Source organism: Hemiscyllium ocellatum, chromosome 39 (assembly GCF_020745735.1).
Source record: "Hemiscyllium ocellatum isolate sHemOce1 chromosome 39, sHemOce1.pat.X.cur, whole genome shotgun sequence".
Taxonomy (NCBI): Eukaryota; Metazoa; Chordata; class Chondrichthyes; order Orectolobiformes; family Hemiscylliidae; genus Hemiscyllium; species Hemiscyllium ocellatum.
In genome coordinates, this window is record NC_083439.1 from 20843561 (window position 1) to 20868426 (window position 24866).

Sequence of the window (24866 nt, forward strand, 5' to 3'; positions counted from 1 at the left end):
CATTGAACTTTGTGTGACTGCACCTGAAGTATTATATAAAATTTTGGTTTCCTTATCCAAGAAAGGATATGTTTGCCACAGAAGGTGTGCAACAAAGGTTCATCAGACCGATTCCCAAGGTGGCAAGACTGTCCTATGAGGCAAGATTGAGGAAACCAGGTCTGTATTCTTTAGAATTTAGAAGAATGAGAGGTGATTTTCTTGAAACAAAGCAAGTTCTTGTATGTCTCAACAGGACAGATGCAGGAAGGATGTTTCCTTTGGTTGGGGTAAGGGTATGGAACCAAGGGATACAGTCTCAGAGTACAGATGAGAACTGTCTTCACTTAAAGCATGGTACACCTTCACCTATAACTCTGTAGATGCTCTGTCACCAGTGTGTTCGAGTAGAGATCAATAAACATTCAGATATTAGACACATTGAGGAATATTGTTTTACCCCACGTAAATGGTGTTGAGGTAAATGATCAGTATAATAAGCTTCAGGATCCGAACGACATCTTCCTGCTCCTATTTCCTCTATCTGTCCAAATCAGCTCCCAGTACTTTCGTGCGATTAGATGATTTTCCGAAGAGATGGGCGGAGTTACAACTATTTTGGGGACTTGCGCTGCGATCCCGCCTAGTGTTACCTCTTGAAAATGGCAGAGGATCGATCATCCCCATTGCAGATGCTGCCCTGATGTCATTCAGACTTGTTTACGTTTATTTTAAGTTCGAGCAGTTCTTTACATATTGTCCAAAGTATACAGTAGCCACGAGGGCTCTTGGGGTGGAATGGTAGCATCCCTGCCTCTGATCCCGGCGGTCTGGTGTGTAATATTACACTAGGTGTGTAATATTGACACTGAATGGGCTGTTTAAAAATATCTACAGCAGCTGTGCCAGTGTCTGCGCCCGAGGCGCCCCGTGGAGATAATAATGAAGATACATCAGCTTCACAACAATTAAGCATAACATCCAATTAAAGTGAAATAAACTGACGGTACAGCGTATAGGTACACTCTGCCTCTTGGCAGTTGGCTTACAGACAGCAGCTTTGTGTGTGTGTTTTGAATGGCATCTTATCAGGGGCAGGGCTGAGGACATTGCTGCCTGTTGCCGCCTGAGACTGGCTCCACCTCGCTCCCTCTCCCTCTCCGCATTCCCAATGGTGTGACGAGCTGCACTGACAAGCCGATTGGTTGCAGCACTCGGCTACATTTCTCCATTTATGGACTGATTGGCAGAATTACCGCATTCACCGGGACGACCATTCACCAGTTCTCCCTCCACTCTCTGCCTGCACAGCGTTTCAGAGACACTCTGGAGCTACAAGGACTGATTCATCCAAAGGAAAACCTGATTATTCCTTTCTGTTTCTCCCCCTCCACCCTCTCTCTCTCTCTCTCTCTTGGAAACATGGATCCAACCTGGATCTCCCTTCATCGTGGGCTCCTGCATCGACAGTAGATGGAGTTCAACTTTGTCTCAGAGGCAGGGGATCGCCGGTGAAGAGCACATCGTAGGGTGGCACCGTTTCGTCTGAGGCAGCAAACTCTTCCCGGAGCCGGTATATATTCCAAGGAAGCGCAATGGTAAGTCTGAGCATTCTAACAGTTGCCTTTAGAAAAGGGCTAAAGGATATCTTCCCCGCTACCCTCCACCCCCCGCCCATTGGGACAGTTGTGCAGAACCACATATCCTCGGTTCGGCAGCACCCACATCAGTTCCAATGCCTCCCTTTAGAACAAAAAGACTGTTTCCAAAACTGACTTTAAAATCTGTAGTAGTCCGGCCTTCTGATTGCGGTGGAAGTGACCGATAGGGAGCGCTCCTTGGACACCGCGGAATATCAACAGCTTGGGGGAAATGCTTCAATGCCGAACCAGTCCAGAGTTCAGTAAATAGAACGCATCAGGAATAAACATTCAAACTCCCAAGGTGCGTTATTTCTCTCTGTACCTCATTTTAAGTGTTTTGAAAACTTGGAACAACGAGGCAGGGAAGTGGCATTCCTAATTTCATCAATCCAAGTGGAGAGTAATCCTAATAAATTTTTTAAAGGATCGCACTAATAGAAAATGAAATGGAACTTGTTCCGATATTGTCTCCAAACTGCAGTGACCACACGTCACGGAAATGTATTACTCCATGTAATTGAATATTGTTGAAAACGGAGACAGTGAGAACTGCAGATGCTGTAGATTAGCGTCAAAAAGTGTGGTGCTGGAAAGGCAGGGCAAGTCAGGCAGCATCTGAAGAGCAGGAGAGACGACGTTTCTTCCTGATGTAGGGCTGATGCCCGAAACGTCGATTCTCCTGCTGCTCGGATGCTGCCTGACCTGCTGAGGTTTTCCAGCACCACTGTCTCGGCTCTATTGCTGAAAAATGCAGACTGTCCAGGCCGTGTGTTTTACTAATCCAGTATTTGGTTTGGGTTGGTAAACCATTGTTTATAGTTGCTACTTCCATTGTAGCAAAAGTAAACTATCGGTCATGAGGATGAACAGTTCATGAATATTAAAGATTCCTGATTTGTCTTTCTCTGCAGACTCTTTTGTAACTGGCAGCAAAGTTTCAATTTGCATTATCTTAATTAGATTTTGGGCTGTTATTAAAAATACAAAGATGAAACTAATGCTTACGTGACGGTGAGTTATTTCTGAAAGAATAAATGAGTTCTGCTCGAAAGCGTCGAAATATGTATTTTTACATATTATTCAAGGAGCATCGTCAAACTTGAGACCGAAGTTGACCAACCCGTCGAATACATATGGTAGATTATCCCTACAATTGTGTCGAATATTATTTAATTTATGCTAGTGTGTAAAACTAGTCAAATACTGGTGTGCAGCTATTGAGTTGGGTATGACTCCCTGATCATTGTTTATGTTCATCAGTGACTGTTGTCTTTGCGATTATCACGTATACGAACAACAATCAATCTATTCATCCAGGCTGTTTCTGGCAGTCATCTGTATAGTAATCTTAGAACAGTTCATCAGTTTTTTTCTTCTCAGTCTCGCTTTAGTATAAGAGTATAAGAGCTTTACAATTTTCTAAGTCTGTCATTAGCTTTACCAGTATTATTTATTTCTGTGTTTCCCATCCAGCACCATGCATATTCAAAGTTTGTGAGAAGATTTGTAGCTCAGGTGTTCGTTGTTGTGGTTCTGTTCCCCGAGCTGGGAATTTGTGTTGCAGACGTTTCGTCCTCTGTCTAGGTGACATCCTCAGTGCTTGGGAGCCTCCTGTGACGCGCTTCTGTGATCTTTCCTCCGGCATTTATAGTGATTTGTATCTGCCGCTTCCAGTTGTCAGTTCCAGCTGTCCGCTGCAGTGGCCAGTATATTGGGTCCAGGTCGATGTGTTTATTGATTGAATCTGTGGATGAATACCATGCCTGTAGGAATTCCCTGGCTGTTCTCTGTTTGGCTTGCCCTATAATAGTAGTGCTGTCCCAGTCAAACACCTGTTGCCTGTCATCTGAGTGTGTGGCTACTAAGGATAGCTGGTTGTGTCGTTTCATGGTATATTTCACCAAAAACATATACCCCCGCAATTTCATCAACAATTGCCTAAGGTAAAGACACCGGAATGAGGACATGCTAGAACCCAAAGGACTAGCCACACTACCATACATCAAAAAACATTTCTGAACTGACAGCCAGACTACTGTGACCACTAGGACTCATAACAGCACACAAACCAACAGCCACTCTCACAACAACTTACCAGGACAAAGGACCCAATAACCAGCATGAGCAAAACCAATGTAGTGTACAAAATCCCATGCAAGGACTGCACAAAACACTACATAGGACAAACAGGAAGACAGCTAACAATCCGCATCCATGAACACCAACTAGCCACAAAACAACATGACCAGCTATCCTTAGTAGCCACACGCTCAGATGACAAGCAACATGAGTTTGACTGGGACAACACTACTATTATAGGACAAGCCAAACAGAGAACAGCCAGGGAATTCCTGGAGGCATGGCATTCATCCACAGATTCTATCAATAAGCAGATCGACCTGGACCCAATATACCGGCCACTGCAGCAGACAGCTGGAACTGACAACCGGAAGTGGCAGGTACAAATCACTATAAATGCCGGAGGAAACATCACAGAAGCACTTCACAGGAGGCTCCCAAGCACTGAGAATGTCACCCAGACAGGGGACGAAACGTCTGCAACACAAATTCCCAGCTCAGCGAACAGAACCACAACAACTATGCATATTTCCTATCTTCAACAATGCAAAAATTTTGAGTGGATAGGTAATGAATTGCACCTGTGTGGAGGCAATGAAATGGACAGCAATGTGCCCTTCCCCAAGTGTGCCTGTGACCCAAATGACAGTGCTTAGGCAATGCTTTGACCTCTTAGTTGTCTGTAAGAGGAGACAGATAGGTACACAAGAGAGAAAGAAATGCAGACATGTTGATTAGATGAAATAGGCAGGCAGGAGACTTGTGTCGAGGGACTCTAGCATGGGCCAGTTGGGCAAAATGGCCTGTTCACATGCTGTAAATTCAATGCAAGTCTTGTGTTTCAGAATGAGAACAACTCATTGTATTTAAACACCTTTAAATTTTGTCTTCAGGAAAACTTTTTAATTTCATTTTTATTGAAATGTTCATGAAGACAAGTGCTTACAATTACATTTAATAATGAACTGACAGACTGCCAGAAAAGCATTATCTGTGATTCAAGTCCATGTATCGACTGCTAATAGTGATTGTTTTGGAGTCTAATTCAACAAGACATAGAAAGTGATCCAGTGAGCCAAGTATAAAACAAAACCTTGTGCCTGTTAATTTATTTTGAAATGAAGCTCTGAAACTCTTGTAGAATTAGTTGTGTACAATACATGTGGTGTCATGGTTAGCTAGAAGCCAAATGACTATGATAATACAGAGCTTTACTGTTGTGTCATGCAGTACCACAGAGCAGCTAGACATGAATGTACAAATAACATAAGAACTAGGAGCAGGAATAAGCAATTCGGCTCTGTCATTTATACAACCATGGCTGATCTCATCTCAGCCTCAACTCCACTTTCCTGCTTGTTTCCCAAAACCCTTTAACCCATTATTAATTTTAAAATCTGTTTATTTTCCCCTTAAATTTATTCAGTGTCCCAGTGTCCACTGCACACTTGGGAAATGAATTCTATGGATTCAGGATCATGTGAGAGATGTAATTCCTCCTCATCTCTGTTTTAAGTCTGCCACCCTTCACTTTAAATTGACTTCTCGTTTTAGATTTCCCCACAAGACAAAACATCCACTCCTTGTCTACTTGCTCAATTGTCTTTAGCATCTTATGTACATCAATTGGATCTTCTCTCATCCTTCTAACTTCTAGTGAATATAATCCTAAACTGCACATTGTCACCTCATAAAGCAAGTCTTTCATTTCCAGAATAAATATAGTGAACCTTCTCTGAACTGCCTCCAATTCAATTACATTCTTCCTTTAATGCATGGTGACCAAAACTATGTGCAGTACTCCAGATATGGACTCATCAATGTCGTGTATAATTGCATCCATAATCTGTACTTTTATATTTCATTCCTTTAGCAATAAATATTAAAACTCAAATGACCTCCTTACTACCTACTGTACCTGCACATTGGGCCTCTGCAACTCATGCCCAAGGATACCAGGATCCCTCGACACTGAAGTTTCTCTCCATTTAGACAATGAGTTGTCTTTTTTATATTCTTCTGGCCAAAATAGGTAACGTCACACTGTATGTCTCGAATCTGTGAATTCCTGACATCAGCTTTTCAACCAGAAAGCACTTTCTTCCAGTAAGGAAAGGAAGTCATACTGTGGAGGAGTCAGTCAAAAGATTTAAATCCATGCTGATAGCTGCAGCATCTGAGAACTGGAAGAAGTGGCCGACCTAGTCTCATTTCCAGGGAATGGTATAAGATGTAGTGTAATCTATGCAATAAAAAAAATGCAGAAAAAATTTGTTTGATGATTTGCTGAACAATACAGATAGGCAAGATTTTGGATACCCATATTTGATCTCCATTTTTTCTGGTGTGCAGGAAGCAGTGCTGCAGGGTGATTTTTGTTCCTTGCTGTGGTAAAGTGACATTGCTAGATGTGGATGTATGAATGTTGGGTGACATCGCTGGAAATGGATGTATGAACGCTGAGTGATGATAGAGTCTGTGACAAATGACAAATAAGTTCCTACAGCTTGCTATTGTTCGTTATAAAGACTTGTATTTGAATAATCGTACAGTACTTGGTTGAGGTACTGGTGAACCTGGTGGCTGTGGAATTATGCCTAAGCAAAAAAAACCGGTTGCTTTCTAATAGCAATGGGAAGAAATGTGACCTCAGTTATGATAATTTTTTTAATGTAACGTAAAACAAATGTGCACTCTTAGACATCTCATCATTTAATCCCTCATGTTTCCTCATAGTCCATAATCTTGTTTTTAAAATTTGAATGGTATTGAAATATAATTCTTGATTATTTCTGCTCTGTCCAACTTTATAATCAGTTTAATGTGGGAGTGATACCTACCTGGTATAATTTGTGGCAGTGAAGATTGTTGGAGTCAGTATCTGATTGTGATTAATCTTAGTCTTTCAGGGATATTACTGTTTATACAGTATATTGCGTGCCTAGTGACAGGGTCCACATGTCTTTATTTCTTCACATTTAAAAATCTGCAAATTTTTTTACCTCACAAACCAATATTTGAAACAAGTGAAATAATAAAGAATAGACAACCTCTAACTAGGTGATGTTTATTACATTTAAAAAAAAATGTTGTCATAGGGCAGCAACAAACTATGCTGTAATTGAAAAACAGATTTAAAGTAACCAATTGCAGTGTTTAACAGATTTCTGTGAATAAATTTCAAAGTTAGTTTCACCAGTTAATCATCACACTTTGCTGTACACAAAAATGCTTTTGCTTTCACCTACATAAAGAACTATCTAGGGCTTTGAGAGGTCTCAGGACATTTCAGATCATTTCATATGTTGTGAAGTAGTTATAAAGATTAGTCACCAAGACAGAGAGACATTACAGCAGAATCATTAACAATGATGAGTGTCCTCCACAGTAATTAATTGTATGTGAACCACTTCAGGACAATTCAGTGATTTACAAGGGAATATAAGTCAGGTTCTCTCACTCTTTTCTGTCTTTTCTGCTTCCTTATATCAGCTGAAATAAAGGAAAGGTTATACTTGCATTTATTTATCATGTCTCATTAAAATTTCTCAAAGCACTTTACAAGGTTTTGAAGTTTACTGACTGTTTTGGTTACAAATGAAGCTACCATTCTTCACCAGCAAGATCCCTGATATGAATGACCTGTTTATATTTTTAATAGTCTTGGATGAAGTAGCAAAATCAGCTAAAACACTGGGCCCAACCCCCAGTTATTCTTCAAGTGTGTTCATGTCAATCTGTATTCAGTGGAGAAGCTTAACAGCTCTTCTGAGAAATCACATCTTTGACAATGTAACAAAGACAGAAATTGCTAGAGAAACTCAGCAGTTATTGCAGCATCTTTAGGAAGAAAGCAGAGCTAACATTTCGAATCCAGTGACTTTTCATCAGACAATATGACACTGCCTCGGTGCTGCACCTGAATTATTTATTTATTTATCGCGAAAATATCCTTTCTTCATATAAATAAATCTTTATGTACATGTACAGTTAATGAAGCCATTCAAATCTATACCGTCTTTACCTACAGAGAACAAATTAAGTCTTGACATACACCATTCTCTACATTTACAATCCACCTCTTGGCATTTAGCTAAGGCATCAGCACAGCCCAATTTCTGAGTGGACCCCCATTATTCTTTAGCAGCAGGACCTTACATGGTGGTCTTTCACTCCTGCACCTTGGTGGTGGCTGCCCCAAACTTTAGCATGTCCCTCAGCACATATTCCTGGACCTTGGAATGTGCCAGTCCGCAACAGTCAGTCAGGGTCAACTCCTTCAACTGGAAGACCAGCAAGTGTCGGGCAGACCAAAGAGCGTCTTTCACCGAGTTGATGGTCCTCCAGGAACAGTTGATATTTGTCTTGGTGTGCTTCCAAGGGAACAGGCCGTAGAGCACGTAGCCCCATGCCACAGAGCTGCTTGGGACAAACCTTGAGAAACACCACTGCATTCGTCTCCAGACTTCCTTTGCAGAGGCACATTCCAGAAGGAGGTGTATGACAGTCTCATACCCTCCACAGCCACTTCAAAGGCAACATGCAGTGGCACAGAGAGTTTGGGCATGCATAAAGAATTTCCCAGGCAGGTCCCTTCTCACCACCAGCCAAGCCATGTCCTGGTGCTTGTTTGAAAGTTCTGGTGATGATGCATTCTGCCAAATGACTTCAGCAGTCTGACCAGGGAACTACTCAACAGGATCTTCCCTCTCTTTTTTCTGAAGGGTCTCAAGGAAACTATGCGCTGACTACTTCCTGATGGACTTGTACTCAAAGGTGTTTTCCTTCACAAATTTCTCTACAAAGGACAGGTGATTCAGAACGGTCCAACTACTTGGAGTGTTCAGCGGCAGAGAGATCAGGCCCATCCTTTGCAAAGCTGGGAACAGGTAGAACTTCAGTATGTACTGAGGGTCTATACTCAGCTTGGTGTAACCACACACAAAGGTGGCCATCAAGGTGAGGGTAGTGTTGGGTGTGGAGTGTCAGCATAGATTATTAGCTCAAGCTCTGATGCGCAATGTTGACTGGCCACCTTCTGACCCAGGGTGATTGAACTATCGGCTAGGTTAAAGTGACACAAATTAATTTAAATTTAAACTCATACTTTTTTGTTCCCCCCAACAACATCAGCCACCAGCACTGAAAATTTAGCTAAATTGATGCTGTTTTTCACTGTCTGGAAATACAGACAATGGGATCAGTCATAGGCTCCATCCAGCAGATCCAAAGTAGTAGGTCAGTACACAAGCATCTGTTTCTCATTAGAACCAGGCCTCTCCAAGGTGCCTGGGAGACAGTCTCACAGTGGAAGAGTGTGCGCCTTATTTTCAGTCTGTGATGTAGGTAGATTGTTGAGGATGAAAATATCAGTTGAAGTAGCAAACTGTAAAATTGTACACTAAGAACAGAGTGGTTTTCTCTGAAGTACCTCAGCAACAGTTAATACAGATGTTTTGTTTGAACTGCTGATTACAGCATTTTGACTGGTTATTCCTGCATATTTGGTTAGGACAGCAATCGGCCTGTGAGCAGAAATACTGTTGAAATACTACATAATGCAGTATTCACTTGAGAATAATTGAACAGGCTGCATCCAGTTTTTGCTATTTTTGAGAATAATGCACTCAAGTAAATGTTAGGTGTGAATATTCAGTATTTTAACTGAAAGTCTGTCTTTTGTTATATTGCCATTATTGTTAACTCTACACTATGTTACTACAATGTTAGTTACGCAAAACTAATACCATTTTGACTTCTGACATTGTAGAAAGCATTTTTTTGGTGCTAACTGAAATTTAAATTGTTTGCTTTTGTTACAAACATACAGTTAAAAAGTGCACCAATGTGTCATCTGGATATTTCAGTTCATTAATTAATAGACACTTACAACTTGGAGGCCAATCAGCCCATTATGTCCATGCCTGTCAACAAATATCTGACTGCACTAATTTTTAAGCTTTTGGTCCATGGTCCTGGAGTTACTTTGGTAACTCAATTCATTATCTGAGCGTTTCGGACAGGGTGTTCCAGACTCATACCATCCTCTGAGTGAAAATTTTCTCCTCAGTCCTCCTCTTTGCCTTCTACCTCTTAATATGAATCTATGCCTCCTGCTTATTGACCCCTCTGCTAATGGAAAATGTGTCATCCTCACTACCCTTTCTATGCCCCATATAATCTTATATGCCTCTATCATGTTCCCTCTCAACATTCGCTGCTTCAAGGTAAACAACTCCAATCTTTCCTCATTTCCCAGACCTTCCAACCCAGCCAGCACCTTGCCAAATCTCCTCTGCACCCATGAAATCACATCTTTCCTGTAATGCGGTGACCAGAACTCTGTGCATTATTCCTGTTGAGGCCTACCCAGTATTCTATACAGTTCCACCATAAGCTCCTTGCTCTTCTATTCTATTTCTCAGCTGAAAAAGGGAAGGATCCATTTCCTTCTTAACCACCTTGTCTACCTGCTCTGCCAAATAGGGTCTATGGATATGCAAAGCTGATAGCACAGGCAATTTTTTTTCATATTTTAGATCTATTTTCTGGGTCACAGAAGAAACTGGAGTGGTAATCTAGAAGGAAATGTTAGGCTCCTGTGGCATGATATGCCCCCTGTATCCCTGATTGCAAGTTCAGTGCCAGGGGCTACCCTTTGATCTCTGGCAGTAGCCTCCTGCCTGCCACCTGACTTTATGTTTCCACTTCCTGCATGTTTTTGGTAGGACACAGATGCTGTACAGATGAGATCCAGGAATTGACATCACCTGAGCCTCACAGTGCCGTAGTTGAACTGGTTTGATGCTTGCTTTGGTGCCCATCCCAATGGTTCCCAAGTTAAAATAGAATCTAGTTTCTTAAAGGACTACACTACACTTTGTACATTTTCATTACTCTGAAATAATGCATAACACAGCTAACATTCCTTATCCTTGTGATTTTATTTAGACTTTTTAAAATCCTGTTTCTAATCATCATGTAAATCTATTTGTAAATATATTAACAAAATTAGCTCCCATTTTAAGCTTATTGCATATGTTACTCACTTTGAATTATACAGTGTGCAGGAATTAAATGTTAGGTTATAAAAGGGATGAATTTTGCAGGTGCCACTGAACAACTTGTTTTATTGATCGTTGCTAGCATTATGTATTACCCAATAATACACAGAGTCTTGTATTTTACAGCAGGACAGAGTTTTGTTCAGCAGGCCCAGCTGCTTGCACAGCATCACCAGAGCAAACACTGTGGATTTCTCCATTAATAGGTAGCCTTTTTTGTATAAGATTTTTATTTATAGCCATTTTCAGTGAGAATTTCCCTTGCTTTGCTTCACACAGGAAAAGAATACAAGCAATAGGAATATAGTTTGGAGAAATACCTAAATGCATCATCAATGAGAGATTTTTAATAGACTTCTAGCAGATATGAATAGAAGTAGCAAAGCAGTGATTTGGGGAGAGAGTTTTAAAGCAGGGTTGAGACTGGTGAAATAGAGACTGGGCTCTGTCAAGTGGTCAGCATGAGAAACAGAAGTAATCCTAGAATAAATGACTAAAGACATACAACTGAAATATGATATCTGAACATAATTCATAGTCAAATTCATACATTTAGTAAACTTTATAATATTGTCTTATTATCAATACATCATTCTAGACTTGGCTTAGTGGGTACACATACATACACAGAATATTTTTTATGTCCTGGTCCAATGTATTCATCACAAAATCTAGACTGACACTCCAATATTCAGGGAGTACTGCATGATTGACAATAGACAATAGGTGCAGGAGTAGGCCATTCTGTCCTTCGAGCCAGCACCACTATTCATTATGATCATGGCTGATCATCCTCAATCAGTATCCTGTTCCTGCCTTATCCCCATAACCCTTGATTCCACTGTCCTTAAGAGCTCTATCCAACTCTTTCTTGAAAGTATCCAGAGACTTGGCCTCCAAAGCCTTCTGGGGCAGAGCATTCCATACACCTACCACTCTCTGGATGAAGAAGTTTCTCCTCAACTCTGTTCTAAGTGGCCCACCCCTTATTTTTAAACTGTGTCCTCTGGTTCAGGACTCGCCCATCAGCAGAAACATGCTTCCTGCCGCCAGAGTGTCCAATCCATTAATAATCTTATACGTCTCAATCAGATCCCCTCTCAGCCTTCTAAACTCAAGCGTATACAAGCCCAGTCACTCCAATCTTTCAGCGAAAGATAGTCCTGCCATTCCAGGAATTAACCTCATGAACCTACGCTGCATTCCCTAAATAGCCAGAATGTCTTTCCTCAAATTTGGAGACTAAAACTGCGCACAATATTCCAGGTGCGGTCTCACCATGGCCCTGTACAGCTGCAGAAGGACCTCTTTGCTTCTATATTCAAATCCTTGGGAGCACATATGACATTAAACTGAGTGCCTAGCTGCCCTATCAATTGGATGTAAAACATCCACTTGCACAATTTGAAGAAAAGCAGGAGGGGCTCCTTTGGTCTATGCTTTGTATTCATCTAACATCGCTAGAACAGGTTATCTTGTCATTATCACATTGCGCACAACGTTTCACAAACAACTGCTGAAGATCATATTTCATGTATTACACCAGTGTCTCTGCTTGAGAAAGTAATTGCTTGGTTGTCAAGTGCTTTGGGACCTCCCACATTTGTAAAAGGAACTATATGTATGCAAATATTTACTTTATTTTCTTTTTTAGTGTCATAGAGATGTATAGCACAGAAACAGACCCTATGGTCCGATTCGTCCATGTCAACCAGATATCCTAAACTAATCTAATTCTATTTGCTAACGCTTGCCCCATATCCCTTTAAACTCTTCCTATTCATTTTCCATCCAGATGTATTTTAAATTGTACCAGCCTCCACCACTTTCTCTGGCGTTCGTTCCATACATGCACCACCCTCTGCGTTGCTTAGGTCTCTTTTAAATTGTTCCCCTCTCTAACCCAAACCTATGCTCTCTAGTTCTGGACTCCCCACTCCAGGGAAAAGACCTTGTCTGTTTACCCTGTTCAGGTCCCTCATGATTTTATAAGGTCACCCCTCAGCCTTCGACACTCCGGTGAAAACAGTACCAGCCTATTCAGTCTCTCCCTGTCGCTCAAATCCTCTAACCCTGGCAACATCCTTGTAAATCTTTTCTCAATCCTTTCACAATATCCTTCTGATAAGAGGGAGATCAGAATTTCACACAATATTCCAAAAGTGGCCTAACCAATGTCCTGTACAGCCGCAACATGACCTCCCAACTCCTATACTCAATACTCTGACCAATAAAGGAAAACATACCAAATGCCTTCTTCACTATCCTATCTACCTGTGACTCCATTTCGAAGGAGCTATGAACCTGCACTTCTTTCTTAAACTATTTGATTATCATATAAGACAAACGTATAAATTTGAGTTCTTACAACTATTAATCTAAGTTGTGATTAGTGAATTTTGCAAATACAGGTACATGTATTAAGATTCTCGCTGAATCTGATGCAGTATATGAGAGAAGCAAAAATTTTAATTTTGTATGTCGATCTTGAGGAATGGAATTTTGTCGAGAGTGTGGTGCTGGAAAACCACAGCAGGTCAGGCAGCATGGGAGGAGCAGGAGAATCGACATTTTAGGCATTAAACCCTTCATCACGAATGTTTGTGCCCGACACATCGATTCTCCAGCTCCTCGGATGCTGCCTGACCTGCTGTGCTTTTCCAGCACCACACTGTCGGCTCTGATCTCCAGCATCTGCAGTCCACACTTTCTCCGAATTGAATTTTGTCTACATTTTGGGCCAAATGTCTGCATCAGATGTTTCAGATAGGAGAAAATCACTGGATGCAAAGTATTGAGTACATTTAACTTACCCAATATGAAGGATTTTATTGTCTGCAAGTATAAGTTTCAGACTTTGTTCAACTTTAGGACAATTTCTTCTTCAGATAGTTGTATGTTCAAACTGATTCAGAAGTCCTGAGCATAATAATTTAGGAAAACACTTTTATTAAATCATGAAGAAATGTTGCACCAACAACTCAGTCATCTTTTAGTTGAAGCAATAAACTATCTTCTCTTTTGAATGAATGCACAAGATTTCATAATCCTATTTGAAACATGTCAGGAGTGCACTTTCTAGAGATGTGGTCAATAATTTCTCCTCCATCCACATTATTACAACAAATTAGCTGGTCATTATAAGTTGCACACAATTGGATTCTGCGTTCTCCATATCACAATATTGACAACATTTTGAAAAGTATTTACTTTGGTGGTTAAATATTTGTGATAGTGTAAGATGCTATGTAAATGTTTCTTGAATTCTTTTTTGAAATTCATGATTTAAATACGAGGTGTCATGTGATTTAGACAGCACCCACTCGAATCAGATAAAGTATCCCAATGCTGGAAGCACTTCTAGGTAGCAGAGAATGTTCTTATCCTACCTTATGGTCTGTATTTAAGCCCTGGGCTCTGAGCTGAGGGTATAGTGCTGTACTTTCCTACATTTCAGTCGCACAAAAATTAGATTTTAATCATTACTTTTGAGACCTGCAAGCTTTAATGAAATACATGGCATGTTGCAAAGTGCACATTTATGTCTGTACTTAATCTCCACTATGCTGCACCAGACTGCATTTCTTTGGGGGGGGAGAAGAGCTGAAATTGCTATTTATGCTCCAGTAATTAGCCACTCACGGTAAGTCATAATTGAAATGTCTCTTTGTGGCTGTTATCTGCTCGATTTAGTGACTCTGCTTGACAGAGATTATAGCCAATATAAAACAAATGTATTTATGGAGGATGTAGAGAAAACATTACAATCAACAGTCGAAATATAGGACGGAACATCTTTGCAAACTTTAGCATTTATATGTCTGGCGCATTGAAAAAAAATCAGTAATTGAAAAGCTGTGATTTAGAAAAACGTGAAGGAATGTGGATAGGTATTTAATAAAATGTTTGACATTTAGGAAAAAAAAGTGCAAGGCATTCGGCCCTTTGAGTGCAGCATTGAGGAATTACTACACTGTTGGAGTGCTATACTTTGGATGCTTAACTGTTCATAAATTCTTCCTCTCTTCTTCACGAACCTTCAATAAAAGAAATCTTTCACAACTCATGACATCCCAAGTTGCTTCACAATCAATTAATTATCAGTCAGGGAAATAAAGGCAAATACTACAGTCTATTTGCACGTGGCAAGGTCCACCAAGTAGTAAGGAGCTCAAAGTTAAATAAATGGATTGCCAGTCTTGATGCCATTAGTAGAAGGGTAGATGTTGACCAATTACTGGAAACATATCTCTGCTTTACTTTGAACAACATCTGCAATGCTCAGCTGAGCATTCATAAAGGGTGCCTGTTAATGTTGCCAACCCATTCATTTGTTTACATGCAGGGTGCGTCTAATCAGGTGTGAAGATCCAGGGTGAGGACTCCTCCCACCTTCCTGCCCGTGCCAGTTTAAATCTCGGGCAGAAAGGCTCACATGGACACTAATTGAAGGCCTTAAAATGGTTAATTGATGCTCATGTAGCAGCAGACAGGGATTTACCATACAGGAAGATTAATGTAGACTTTATTGAGTTCCATTTTGGGAGGAGATCGTTCAAAGCCATTTCCTGTCTGTTTGAGGGATCCAGCATTGGAATGGAGAGCCTGCTGAAAACCAACTCACTCCCCCCTGCCCTTGTCTCCAATCCTGCCTATTCTGTGAGTTCCCCACACTGCAAAACCAACTCTTAGACCTATCTCAAACGTATGACCTGGAGTCCCCTGGTGAACCTGAACTTCTAGTTGGTGCATTGCCAGCAATTTGCCAATGCCCAGAATGATGCTGACAGCAGTGGAAATCTGCTGGCCTGTAATTGGCTGTCAGTTCTTTGAAGATTAGATGTCATCCAAAGAGTTTACACCCATAGGATAGGGTCTTTGATCTAGCAAAGCATCTGCTACTGGCCATTTAACAAGTGATTCTTTACCAAAAGTGGCATTGCATGGCTCCTAATTGTTCTTCAGCCAACAGGCAAGATCTCTATCATAAATATTAATTTCTGTCTAATATTTCATTTGATGAAAAATGCAAGAAGCCCTTCATTCAAATCTCTGTCAGTATGGAGTTAGATACCTCAACCAGTGCAGTAGTAAAATATTACTAAATGTTAAGGAGAAAATATGTAGCCAGGCTTTGCAGTACGTATGGTTATCCAGTGATATTCTTCACGAGAAAAATGTGCTTGCACAGGTTTTGAATGTGGACAGCTTTGGACCTGGGTATAACTCTCCTTTGGTCTTCTGCCCCATAATCAATAGCCATGAACAAAATCTGAACAAGATACAAGTACATTGATGCTGATATGATAAAAATATATAATATAATACTATTTTGGGAATTTAAGATTGTAAAGTAGAGGTAGAATAGGCATGCAGTTTTAGTTCATGATGAGTTTCTTTAAAGTAGTCAGAGAGTCATTTGGATCAGTGAACTCATGACAAAATTTCCAAGAAAGCAGATAAGTGCTTAGCAGGATGCCTAACACCTCTGCTGATCATTGAGGAAGTGTTTACGATTTTGAACTTTTACAACACACAGAGAAACCAGATCCGTGACCAGTAGTCAGGGAAAAAAAATCGCAGTTGGAGGGTTTTTAGTATGTGAAGTCTCCAAACTGTGTGACATTGTGGAGAATTTTTCAGCTGTCGGAATTGAAAATAACTTCTACTCATCAAAACAAGAACGAATCAGTTAAGTGGGGAGTTAAAGAGTTATGATCAGAAGCACACTTCACTGGCATTATGCAAAATATATTGCTGGAAAATTGGTTGAAATTTGCTTTGCTGTTTGTGTTCAGATCTTTCTAAACTGTCAGATCCATGGTGTTTGTTTTTTTTTAAAAGAACTTGCGTTCTTTGTTGAAGAACAGTGGTAACCTCATGACAATAGACAATAGAAAATAGGTGCAGGAGTAGGCCATTCTGCCCTTCAAGCCGGCACCAATATTCAATATGATCATGGCTGATCATCCTTAATCAGTATCCTGTTCCTGCCTTATCTCCATAACCCTTGATTCCACAATCCTTGAGAGCTCCATCCAACTCTTTCTTAAATGAATCCAGAGACTGGGCCTCCATTGCCCTCTGGGGCAGAGCATTCCACACAGCCACCATTCTCTGGGTGAAGAAGTTTCTCCTCATTTCTGACCTAAATGGTCTATCCCTTATTTTAAGATGTGTTCACCGGCTCCAGTAGCTACTTTAGTAGTCAACTGCAAAGGTTAATCTTATGCTGGATTAAGTGACCTGGCATGGTGGCTCAGTGGTTAGCGTTACTGCCTCACAGTGCCAGAGACCTGTGTTCAGTTCCTGCCTCAGGTAATTGTCTACATGGAGTTTGCATATTTTCCCCATGTCTGTGTGGGTTTCCTCAGGGTGCTGTGTTTTCCTCCCATAGTCCAAAGGTGTGCAGGTTAGATGGATTGGCCATTGGAACTGCAGGGATAGGGTCGGGGGCAGGAGAGGTGCGGGTGAGTCTGGGTGGGATGCTCCTCAGAGAGTTGGTGTGGACTTGTTGGGGCAAATAGCCTGTTTCCACACTTTATGGATTCTACAGAATTCAGGAATCTGACCTGTCCAGCATTACAGTCAGCTGTGAATGTAACACTAATCCTGAATGACCTATACTTTTGCGAGGAGTCAACACCTTTTCAAATTAAAAGAGAGGAGAAATTGGCAAAAATAAATATGAATTAAAGGGAGTAAGCAAAAACTGTAAAGTTATTCCCAAAAGCAGATGATTCATAAGTCACTACTTAAGCACATTGTTAACAGACATCAGTGAACATTGTTTCAAACTGTTTTCATTTGTAAAGTATGTATTGAGCAAGGCTTTTTTTTTGCTTCAGTTGCCTGATTATTTTGATAAAACCAATGAGATCATTGCGTTCTGGATGGTGGTGACTGTGCTGTATGAGTAACTGTCTCTGGGAAATACTGTAATTTCTGTCTTTTCTTTTTAACCAATTGGAGTGGGAGGGATTTGGGGTAAACTCACATTGTCAGCAATCCTGAGGGATTGCATGCACTTTATCTTTCATCAACAATGAGGCAGTTCTGACATGTCTACATTGTTTTCTGAAATGTGGTCCTCATATATCCATTTCTAAGTGGTTATTCATGCTGCTTTTGGTCTGGCTGAAAGCATATTGTGCTAACTTGAAGAGCATACGTTATAGATTTAACACCTAACATTTTATAGATGGTCACTGGACAGTGATCAAGAATAGGACTTTTTGATATATCATATATTGGGGACAACTATATCTAGTTGCACTTAATGCAGACTAAAAATTGAACATGACCAGGTTAGTTCTGGGATAATGCATGTTTCAGCAGTACGATTTGGCTAAAACATCGCTGAAGAATTAGGAAATGGTATTTTGGACAATGCTTATCTCTGCTCGCAAGAGCACAACTCCAGCTGGGATCAGTTCGGGCATGTCGTTCTGTGCACGTGCCGATGCCTGTGCTGAAATCTCCGCGCAGTTCTGTGCACGGGTCCATGTTTGTGCTGAAATCTCCGCGCAGTTCTGTGCATGTGCCGATGCCTGTGCTGAAATCTCCGTGCAGCTCTGTGCATGTGCCGATGCCTGTGCTGAAACCTCCGCGCAGTTCTGTGCACGGGCCCATGTCTGTGCTGAAATCTCCGCGCAGTTCTGTGCATGTGCCGATGCCTGTGCTGAAATCTCCGTGCAGTTCTGTGCATGTGCCGATGCCTGTGCTGAAATCTCCGCGCAGTTCTGTGCACGGGCCCATGTCTGTGCTGAAATCTCCGCGCAGTTCTGTGCATGGGCCCAGGTCTGTGCTGAAATCTCCGCGCAGTTCTGTGCATGGGCCCATGTCTGTGCTGAAATCTCCGCGCAGTTCTGTGCATGTGCCCATGCCCGTGCTGAAATCTCCGCGCAGTTCTGTGCATGTGCCGATGCCTGTGCTGAAATCTCCGCGCAGTTCTGTGCACGGGCCCATGTCTGTGCTGAAATCTCCGCGCAGTTCTGTGCATGTGCCAATGCCTGTGCTGAAATCTCCGTGCAGTTCTGTGCATGTGCCGATGCCTGTGCTGAAATCTCCGCGCAGTTCTGTGCACGGGCCCATGTCTGTGCTGAAATCTCCGCGCAGTTCTGTGCATGGGCCCATGTCTGTGCTGAAATCTCCGCGCAGTTCTGTGCATGGGCCCATGTCTGTGCTGAAGTCTGTGCACTGTTCTGCACATGCACCAAAGTCTGAGCCAGTCTTTATGTCATATTGCGCATGTGCTGATGTCAGCTACCAACAGAGCAGCTCTCTGTGAGAGGTACTATAACAGAGAGCAGTTTTCTTGCATTTTTTTTAATGTACTGTGTTAAATATACTTTTGTTTCATTAAAAAGTATGATTTCAACCTTCATTCAGGCTGTGATACACTTTGTGTTAGACTTTTGGGTGATTGTTGAGCGATCATGAGTGATATCTTTTGCTGGTCTGCTCCAACCGCACTTTTCCCATAGATCAATTATTTATATTAAGTAATTTTCTATTAAGTGAGGTTTCACTGGAATGTAACTATGGAATTACAGGAAAATTACCTGTATTGCTTAATGCTACACCACATGGTATCTTTACCCACTAGATCACGAGAGTAGCTGGACTTTCTCTGCCTTTAGTTGACACTGATCAGGATTTCAAAAACTTATTTATAAGCCATTTGGTCATTTCCTTTGAAAATCTTATTAAATGCTTATATCATTAGTTTTTCAAAAAATGCAATATAGTCACAATGTGAAGTTACTGAAAAAATCCCACTTCACATTTTAGCCACCTAAAGAAAGTGATTTACTAATTGGGCCTTGCAGTAAATAATAACAAGTACAAAGACTAAAACATAATCTGGTTGATTCATTGAAAAACATTTAAACTTCTTTATTTTTAAGCTTAATTACAAGGAAAGGGTTCTCTGTACTGTTGTATCTAGCATTTGGACATCTATGAGTAGGGCTTTTCATGTGTATACCTTTGCAAACAAGCAGTTGAAAAACTATATGTGAAACACAAGCATGGAGCGTTATTCATTTAATTAACTAGCAATAAGAAGGTAGCAGCATAACTCAAGTCTTCTAGCCCTTGCAAGCAGAAGCAGTACCAGCAATATAGCAGCACCAATGGACAGTAATTGATGCAGTGTAGCAGCACCAATGAACAGTAATTGATGATCATTTTCTTGCTATCAGAAAAGGAATAATGATGCTGGTGGAATTTCAAAATGTCACTCTGTTTTATGCAGTGGTTGTTATATTATTGAAATTGAATGCAGCAGGCCTGACCAGCTTGTGAATTCAAAGATCAACAAAAAGACTTTGGTTTGGTGTGTAGTTGAATAGCGCATCAGGATCCTAAATTCAGATAAAATACGAAAAGTTGGTGTGGAAAAGTATGGAAGTAGTTGAACCCAAGGCCTTCCAATGCAAAGCTTTGATATATGTATTATCGATCTAGATTAAATAGAGTTTTGTAACGCGTGAATAAAACAAAGCCAATGCAGCAACTTTATAACGACGCAATTTCATTTGTTGTCATCCAGAAAACCATTATAAATTTGAGCTAATATGAACACTTTCTATCATTATAAGAACTGAACAAATCTGTTTTGGAAATATGATTTGGAGACGCCGGTGTTGGACTGGGGTATACAAAGTAAAAAATCACACAACACCAGATTGGCAATACAATTTCTACTGCATGCGTGTCCTTTCACTTCACCATGCCAATCTTCCATGCTGACTGTAAGAGGTTTTCACTTCATAAAGTAGGTAAGAATAGCTGTAATAAGTTTGAAAAGGCAAACTTTCTATGTGGTATGGGAGATGCAAAAGGAATTCTTTTTAGTCTGTTTCATGGCTTCATGTTCTGTGGTTTTCACTGTTTTCAGCCCGTTTGAAAATACAAATGAAATCCTTAAGTAATAGGATTAGGTAAGAGATGAACCAAATGTGTACCTAAACTCAATAGCTGATATTCTTTCTTGGGACCAGAGTATGGTCTGAATGTTTAAAACAGCATGAATTTCAGCTTCCTGCAGTAACTAGCCAAATAAGGAATTGGTTCCATTACTTTAAGTGAAAAAGTGCACTGAGGGGCTAGTCATATTCCTCTGAGGTGAAACAAGTCTGTCTTTCATTATTAGACCGTATGTCCAACATTGTGAGCACTCTTGTGGCTGTATATGTGCTTCGCAAAGCCTTACAAGGAAGAGCTTATTAATTTTTTAGTCATTCAGCAGAGAAGTTCAAGAGAAAGAACAGAACTGCAATGTTTTGTCTAAGTTGTGGAATAAAATCTCTTATTTCCAATAATATAAGCATCCACTACTACGTGTGATCATTTATTCAAAGGGGAGTTTGAAAATACATTTTATAAAATGTAATGAACCTTGCACCAGTCACTGCAAAAGCATAAAGAGAAACCATTCGTTGGAAAAATCACAAATTCTTTAAAAGTACAAAGGAACATTTTCTTGTGTCTGTGCCTGAGGATGTTGAATCACCTGGATGCAATAAATTTGAGGTGCACAGGATTCCTTGTCCTTAGCTAGTTAGACCAATTTTACCCCCGCTTTGGCCCCATTTCTAGTCTCTGTGCCAAGCCAATCCAATTTACCTTGGTACAGATGGAGGAAAATTCGTCCCTTTCGGCTTTAGTGCTTTTCATTTCCACTTGACATTGTTAGATTTCCCACTGTGAATGCTGTACATTTTCTGTCATTTCTCCCAATCCCCGCTCTGTGTGCATTTCCCTTCACATTTTATGCAACACGTGGGAATTTTGCACAAATATTGTTGGATCTAACTCTACTACCAAAGTGGTGAGCACAGGACTTGGGGATAACCCTGACCATTGTCCATTGCCTTCTCCCTCCCAGCTTCAAAATCCAAACCATTTGCAATGCTGGCTATCTAAATTCACAAGGGCAAAGTATGGGGAGGCTGTTTAGTTTGCAGCAATGAAACTACCCTGTGTAAAAGCCAGGAAAGCACTGGAAAATTTGGGAAAGGATGGTATTATAGTTTTTCCATGTATTTTTTAAAATACTTGCATTTATATAGTGGATTCCATGACTGCAGGATGCCCCAAAAGCATTTTACCGCAAATGAAGTACTTTTGAAGTATAGTCACCATTTGTTTTATTCATGTGGATGTCACTGACTAAGCCAGCATTTATTGCACAGATGGCAGTTAAAAGTTGATCACATTGCTGTAGGGTCTGGAGTCACATGTAGGCCAGACCAGTTAAGCAAGCTATCTTTCCTTTGCTAATGACATTAGCTGCAGTTGGTGGTTACATGATTACCATTAGACTTATGGGTACAGACTTTGAATTATTTCCAGTAATCTAATGAAACTTCTATTGCATGCACTATTGTGTTATGAAGTGAACTTGATACTTCAAAAGTAATTTTCTATCAGTAAATCTAACAGTGAACATCAACTTTGTTTTCCCTTTAATTGATAACCGCTACAGTGCTGGTCATTCTTGCAGTGTCCGAGATTAAGGAAGAGCAATATTTGAAACTGCTTCCTAAAGCATGAGCAGCAAACAGCTTTGCTCAGTTCTCTCTGGAATAAAATAAGAAATTAGGTTTTTGTATTTTCATAGTTTATTTCCTAAAATAGCAGATGATACAATAAAAGAGAGTGCTATAGATTTTTGGCATGTTTGGAAAAGAAATGAATCTGCTATTCAAAGAAACATACAGAGACATTGGCCAACTCTGATTGCAGAAAGCTGATGATTTTAGGAAGGACATGTCCTGTGGTATGCCTAGGGCAATGATCTGAAATGTTGGTAAAGTACAAGTAAGAGAGTTCTTCTGCGTCAGTGTATTTAACTCTTGAGTTTGAAGCCCCAGCTGCTCCAAAAATGTATAATAACATCTCTGAGCAGATAGAGTTTTATTGTCAGGGCATATCAAGAAACACACTGACTCAGGAAGGTGAAGTCAGGAGATATGCACCTGTAATATTTCACTATATGAATAAATTTATTCCAAGTAAAGGCTGGATCTGATTTTTAGCTTCATCAATTGACTATCTGGTATGTAGTACCTTGCACATAATCTGCTTTCTGTCCCAGAAAATAATTGATTATTGTCAGACTTCCAGTCAGTCTGTGTTTAGGTCAATACTGCAAGTTTACCTTGTTTCAATGTTAGCAGTGTGGAAGGAGTTCGATCAGATTACTTACAGTGTGGAAACAGGCCCAACAAGTCCACATCGACCCGCAACCCTCCCAGACCCGTTCCCCCACATTTAGCCCTTCACCTAACACTACGGGCAATTTAGCATGGGCAATGCACCTAACCTGCACGTTTTTGGACTGTGGGAGGAAACCGGAGCACCCAGAGGAAACCCACAGGGAGAATGTGCAAACTCCACACAGCCAGTCGCCTGAGGTGGGAATTGAACCCAGATCTCTGGCACTGTGAAGCAGCAATGTTAACCACTGTGCCACCCACAGAGTTGGTAATGGTAAAAGAGAAATAGTACAGAAATAAGCTACCAAATTTTGAAAATCAACCAAAACAAAATCAAATTTTTATTTTCCATTAAATCATTATCCAGTGACCTCAACCTTTTAGAACAACAAAGAACAATACAGCACAGGAACAGGTTTTTTTGGCCCTCCAAGCCTGAACTGACACATTTTGCCCTTCCACAGTAAAACTGTCTTCACATATAGGATCTGTATCCCTCTGTTCCCTTCCTATTCAGGTGCTTCTTGAATACAGCTATTGTGTCTGCTTCCACCCCCTCCTCTGGCAGTGTGTTCCAGGCACTGACCACTCTTTATGTGAAAAACCTGTCTTGCGCATCTCTTTTAAACCTCCCCCACCCCAACATCTTGAACCTGCGTCCCCTGGTAAATGACCCCTTCATCCTGGGAAAAAGGCTTATACTTTCGATTCTGTCCATGCCATTCACAATCTTGTAAACTTCTATCAGGTTTCCCATCAATCTTCTGATTCCATTGAAATCAAACCCAGTCTATTTAACTTTCTTCATAGCTGAAATCCCCCAAGCCAGACAACAGCCTGATAAGCCTTTTCTGTACGCTCTCCAAAGCATCCACATCCTTCTGGTCGTGAGGTGATCAAAATTCCAAAGTTCTATAAAGCTGCAACATAACTTGTCTATCCTTAAACACAATGTTGGGTAACTGCCCTATGCAGGTACTGAGTACTCACTGCTGAAAATGTGTTGCTGGTATAAGCACAGCAGGTCAGGCAGCATCCAAGGAACAGGAAATTCGACGTTTCGGGCCAGAGCCCTTCGTCAGGAAGGCTGATGAAGGGCTCTGGCCCGAAACGTCGAATTTCCTGTTCCTTGGATGCTGCCTGACCTGCTGTGTTTATACCAGCAACACATTTTCAGCTCTGATCTCCAGCATCTGCAGACCTCACTTTTTACACTGAGTACTCACTGACCACTTATTGTGTAAATCATAGAAACCAAATATTTTCTTGAATCATAGTTGACTTTTTTATCATTATGGTACAATTTTAAATTTAAAACACTGTTAAATCCTGACAGAACTGAACAGATATTGTGACTTTTTTTTAACACAGTTGCTATACAGAGACACAGTCACTCAAATGATAAATTCATCATGGAAGGTGTGTCTTCAGGCACAAGGAAATAACAATCAAAGATTCAATAGATTAAAAAAAACTCCATTATAAACTTGTAAATGTGGTTCATATTCATTTGTTTTGGCTGTAGTATATACTAAGGTGTCCTACAGCATTCTTATCAAATCCACAAGTTACGGAAAGGGATGTTAGGGTAGATGACCAAAAGGTTTGTCAAAGTGGAAGGTTTTAAGGATTGAATAAAGGAGGAAAGTAATGGAGAAGTGGAAAGATTTGAGATATCGTTCCAGGGCATGAAACCTAATGTTGATTGATTAAAATCTGTGTTTCCTAAGAGGCTAGAATTGGAGGAGTGCACATTTCTTGGGTGTTGTAGGAGTCTGGAGGAAATGGGAAAATACAAGGATATAGAGGAATTTTAAAGACAGGAAAACATTTAAAAATTGAAGCATAGCATAATTGGGAGCTAAATGAGGTCA

The 24866-nt window shown here is 40.6% G+C and overlaps 1 protein-coding gene across 2 annotated transcripts in view; it reads left to right on the forward strand.

Annotated features, from left to right (window-relative positions):
- The first annotated feature begins 1162 nt into the window (after window positions 1-1162).
- The window catches only part of myo1ea (myosin IEa), a 153352-nt gene continuing 129648 nt past the window's right edge, over window positions 1163-24866 (forward strand). For both annotated transcript variants that reach the window (XM_060852773.1, XM_060852774.1), the window contains exon 1: window positions 1163-1577. In XM_060852773.1, coding sequence (XP_060708756.1) covers window positions 1575-1577 — 3 coding nt within the window. In that variant the 5' untranslated portion in view covers window positions 1163-1574. The remainder of the gene's footprint in view (window positions 1578-24866) is intronic.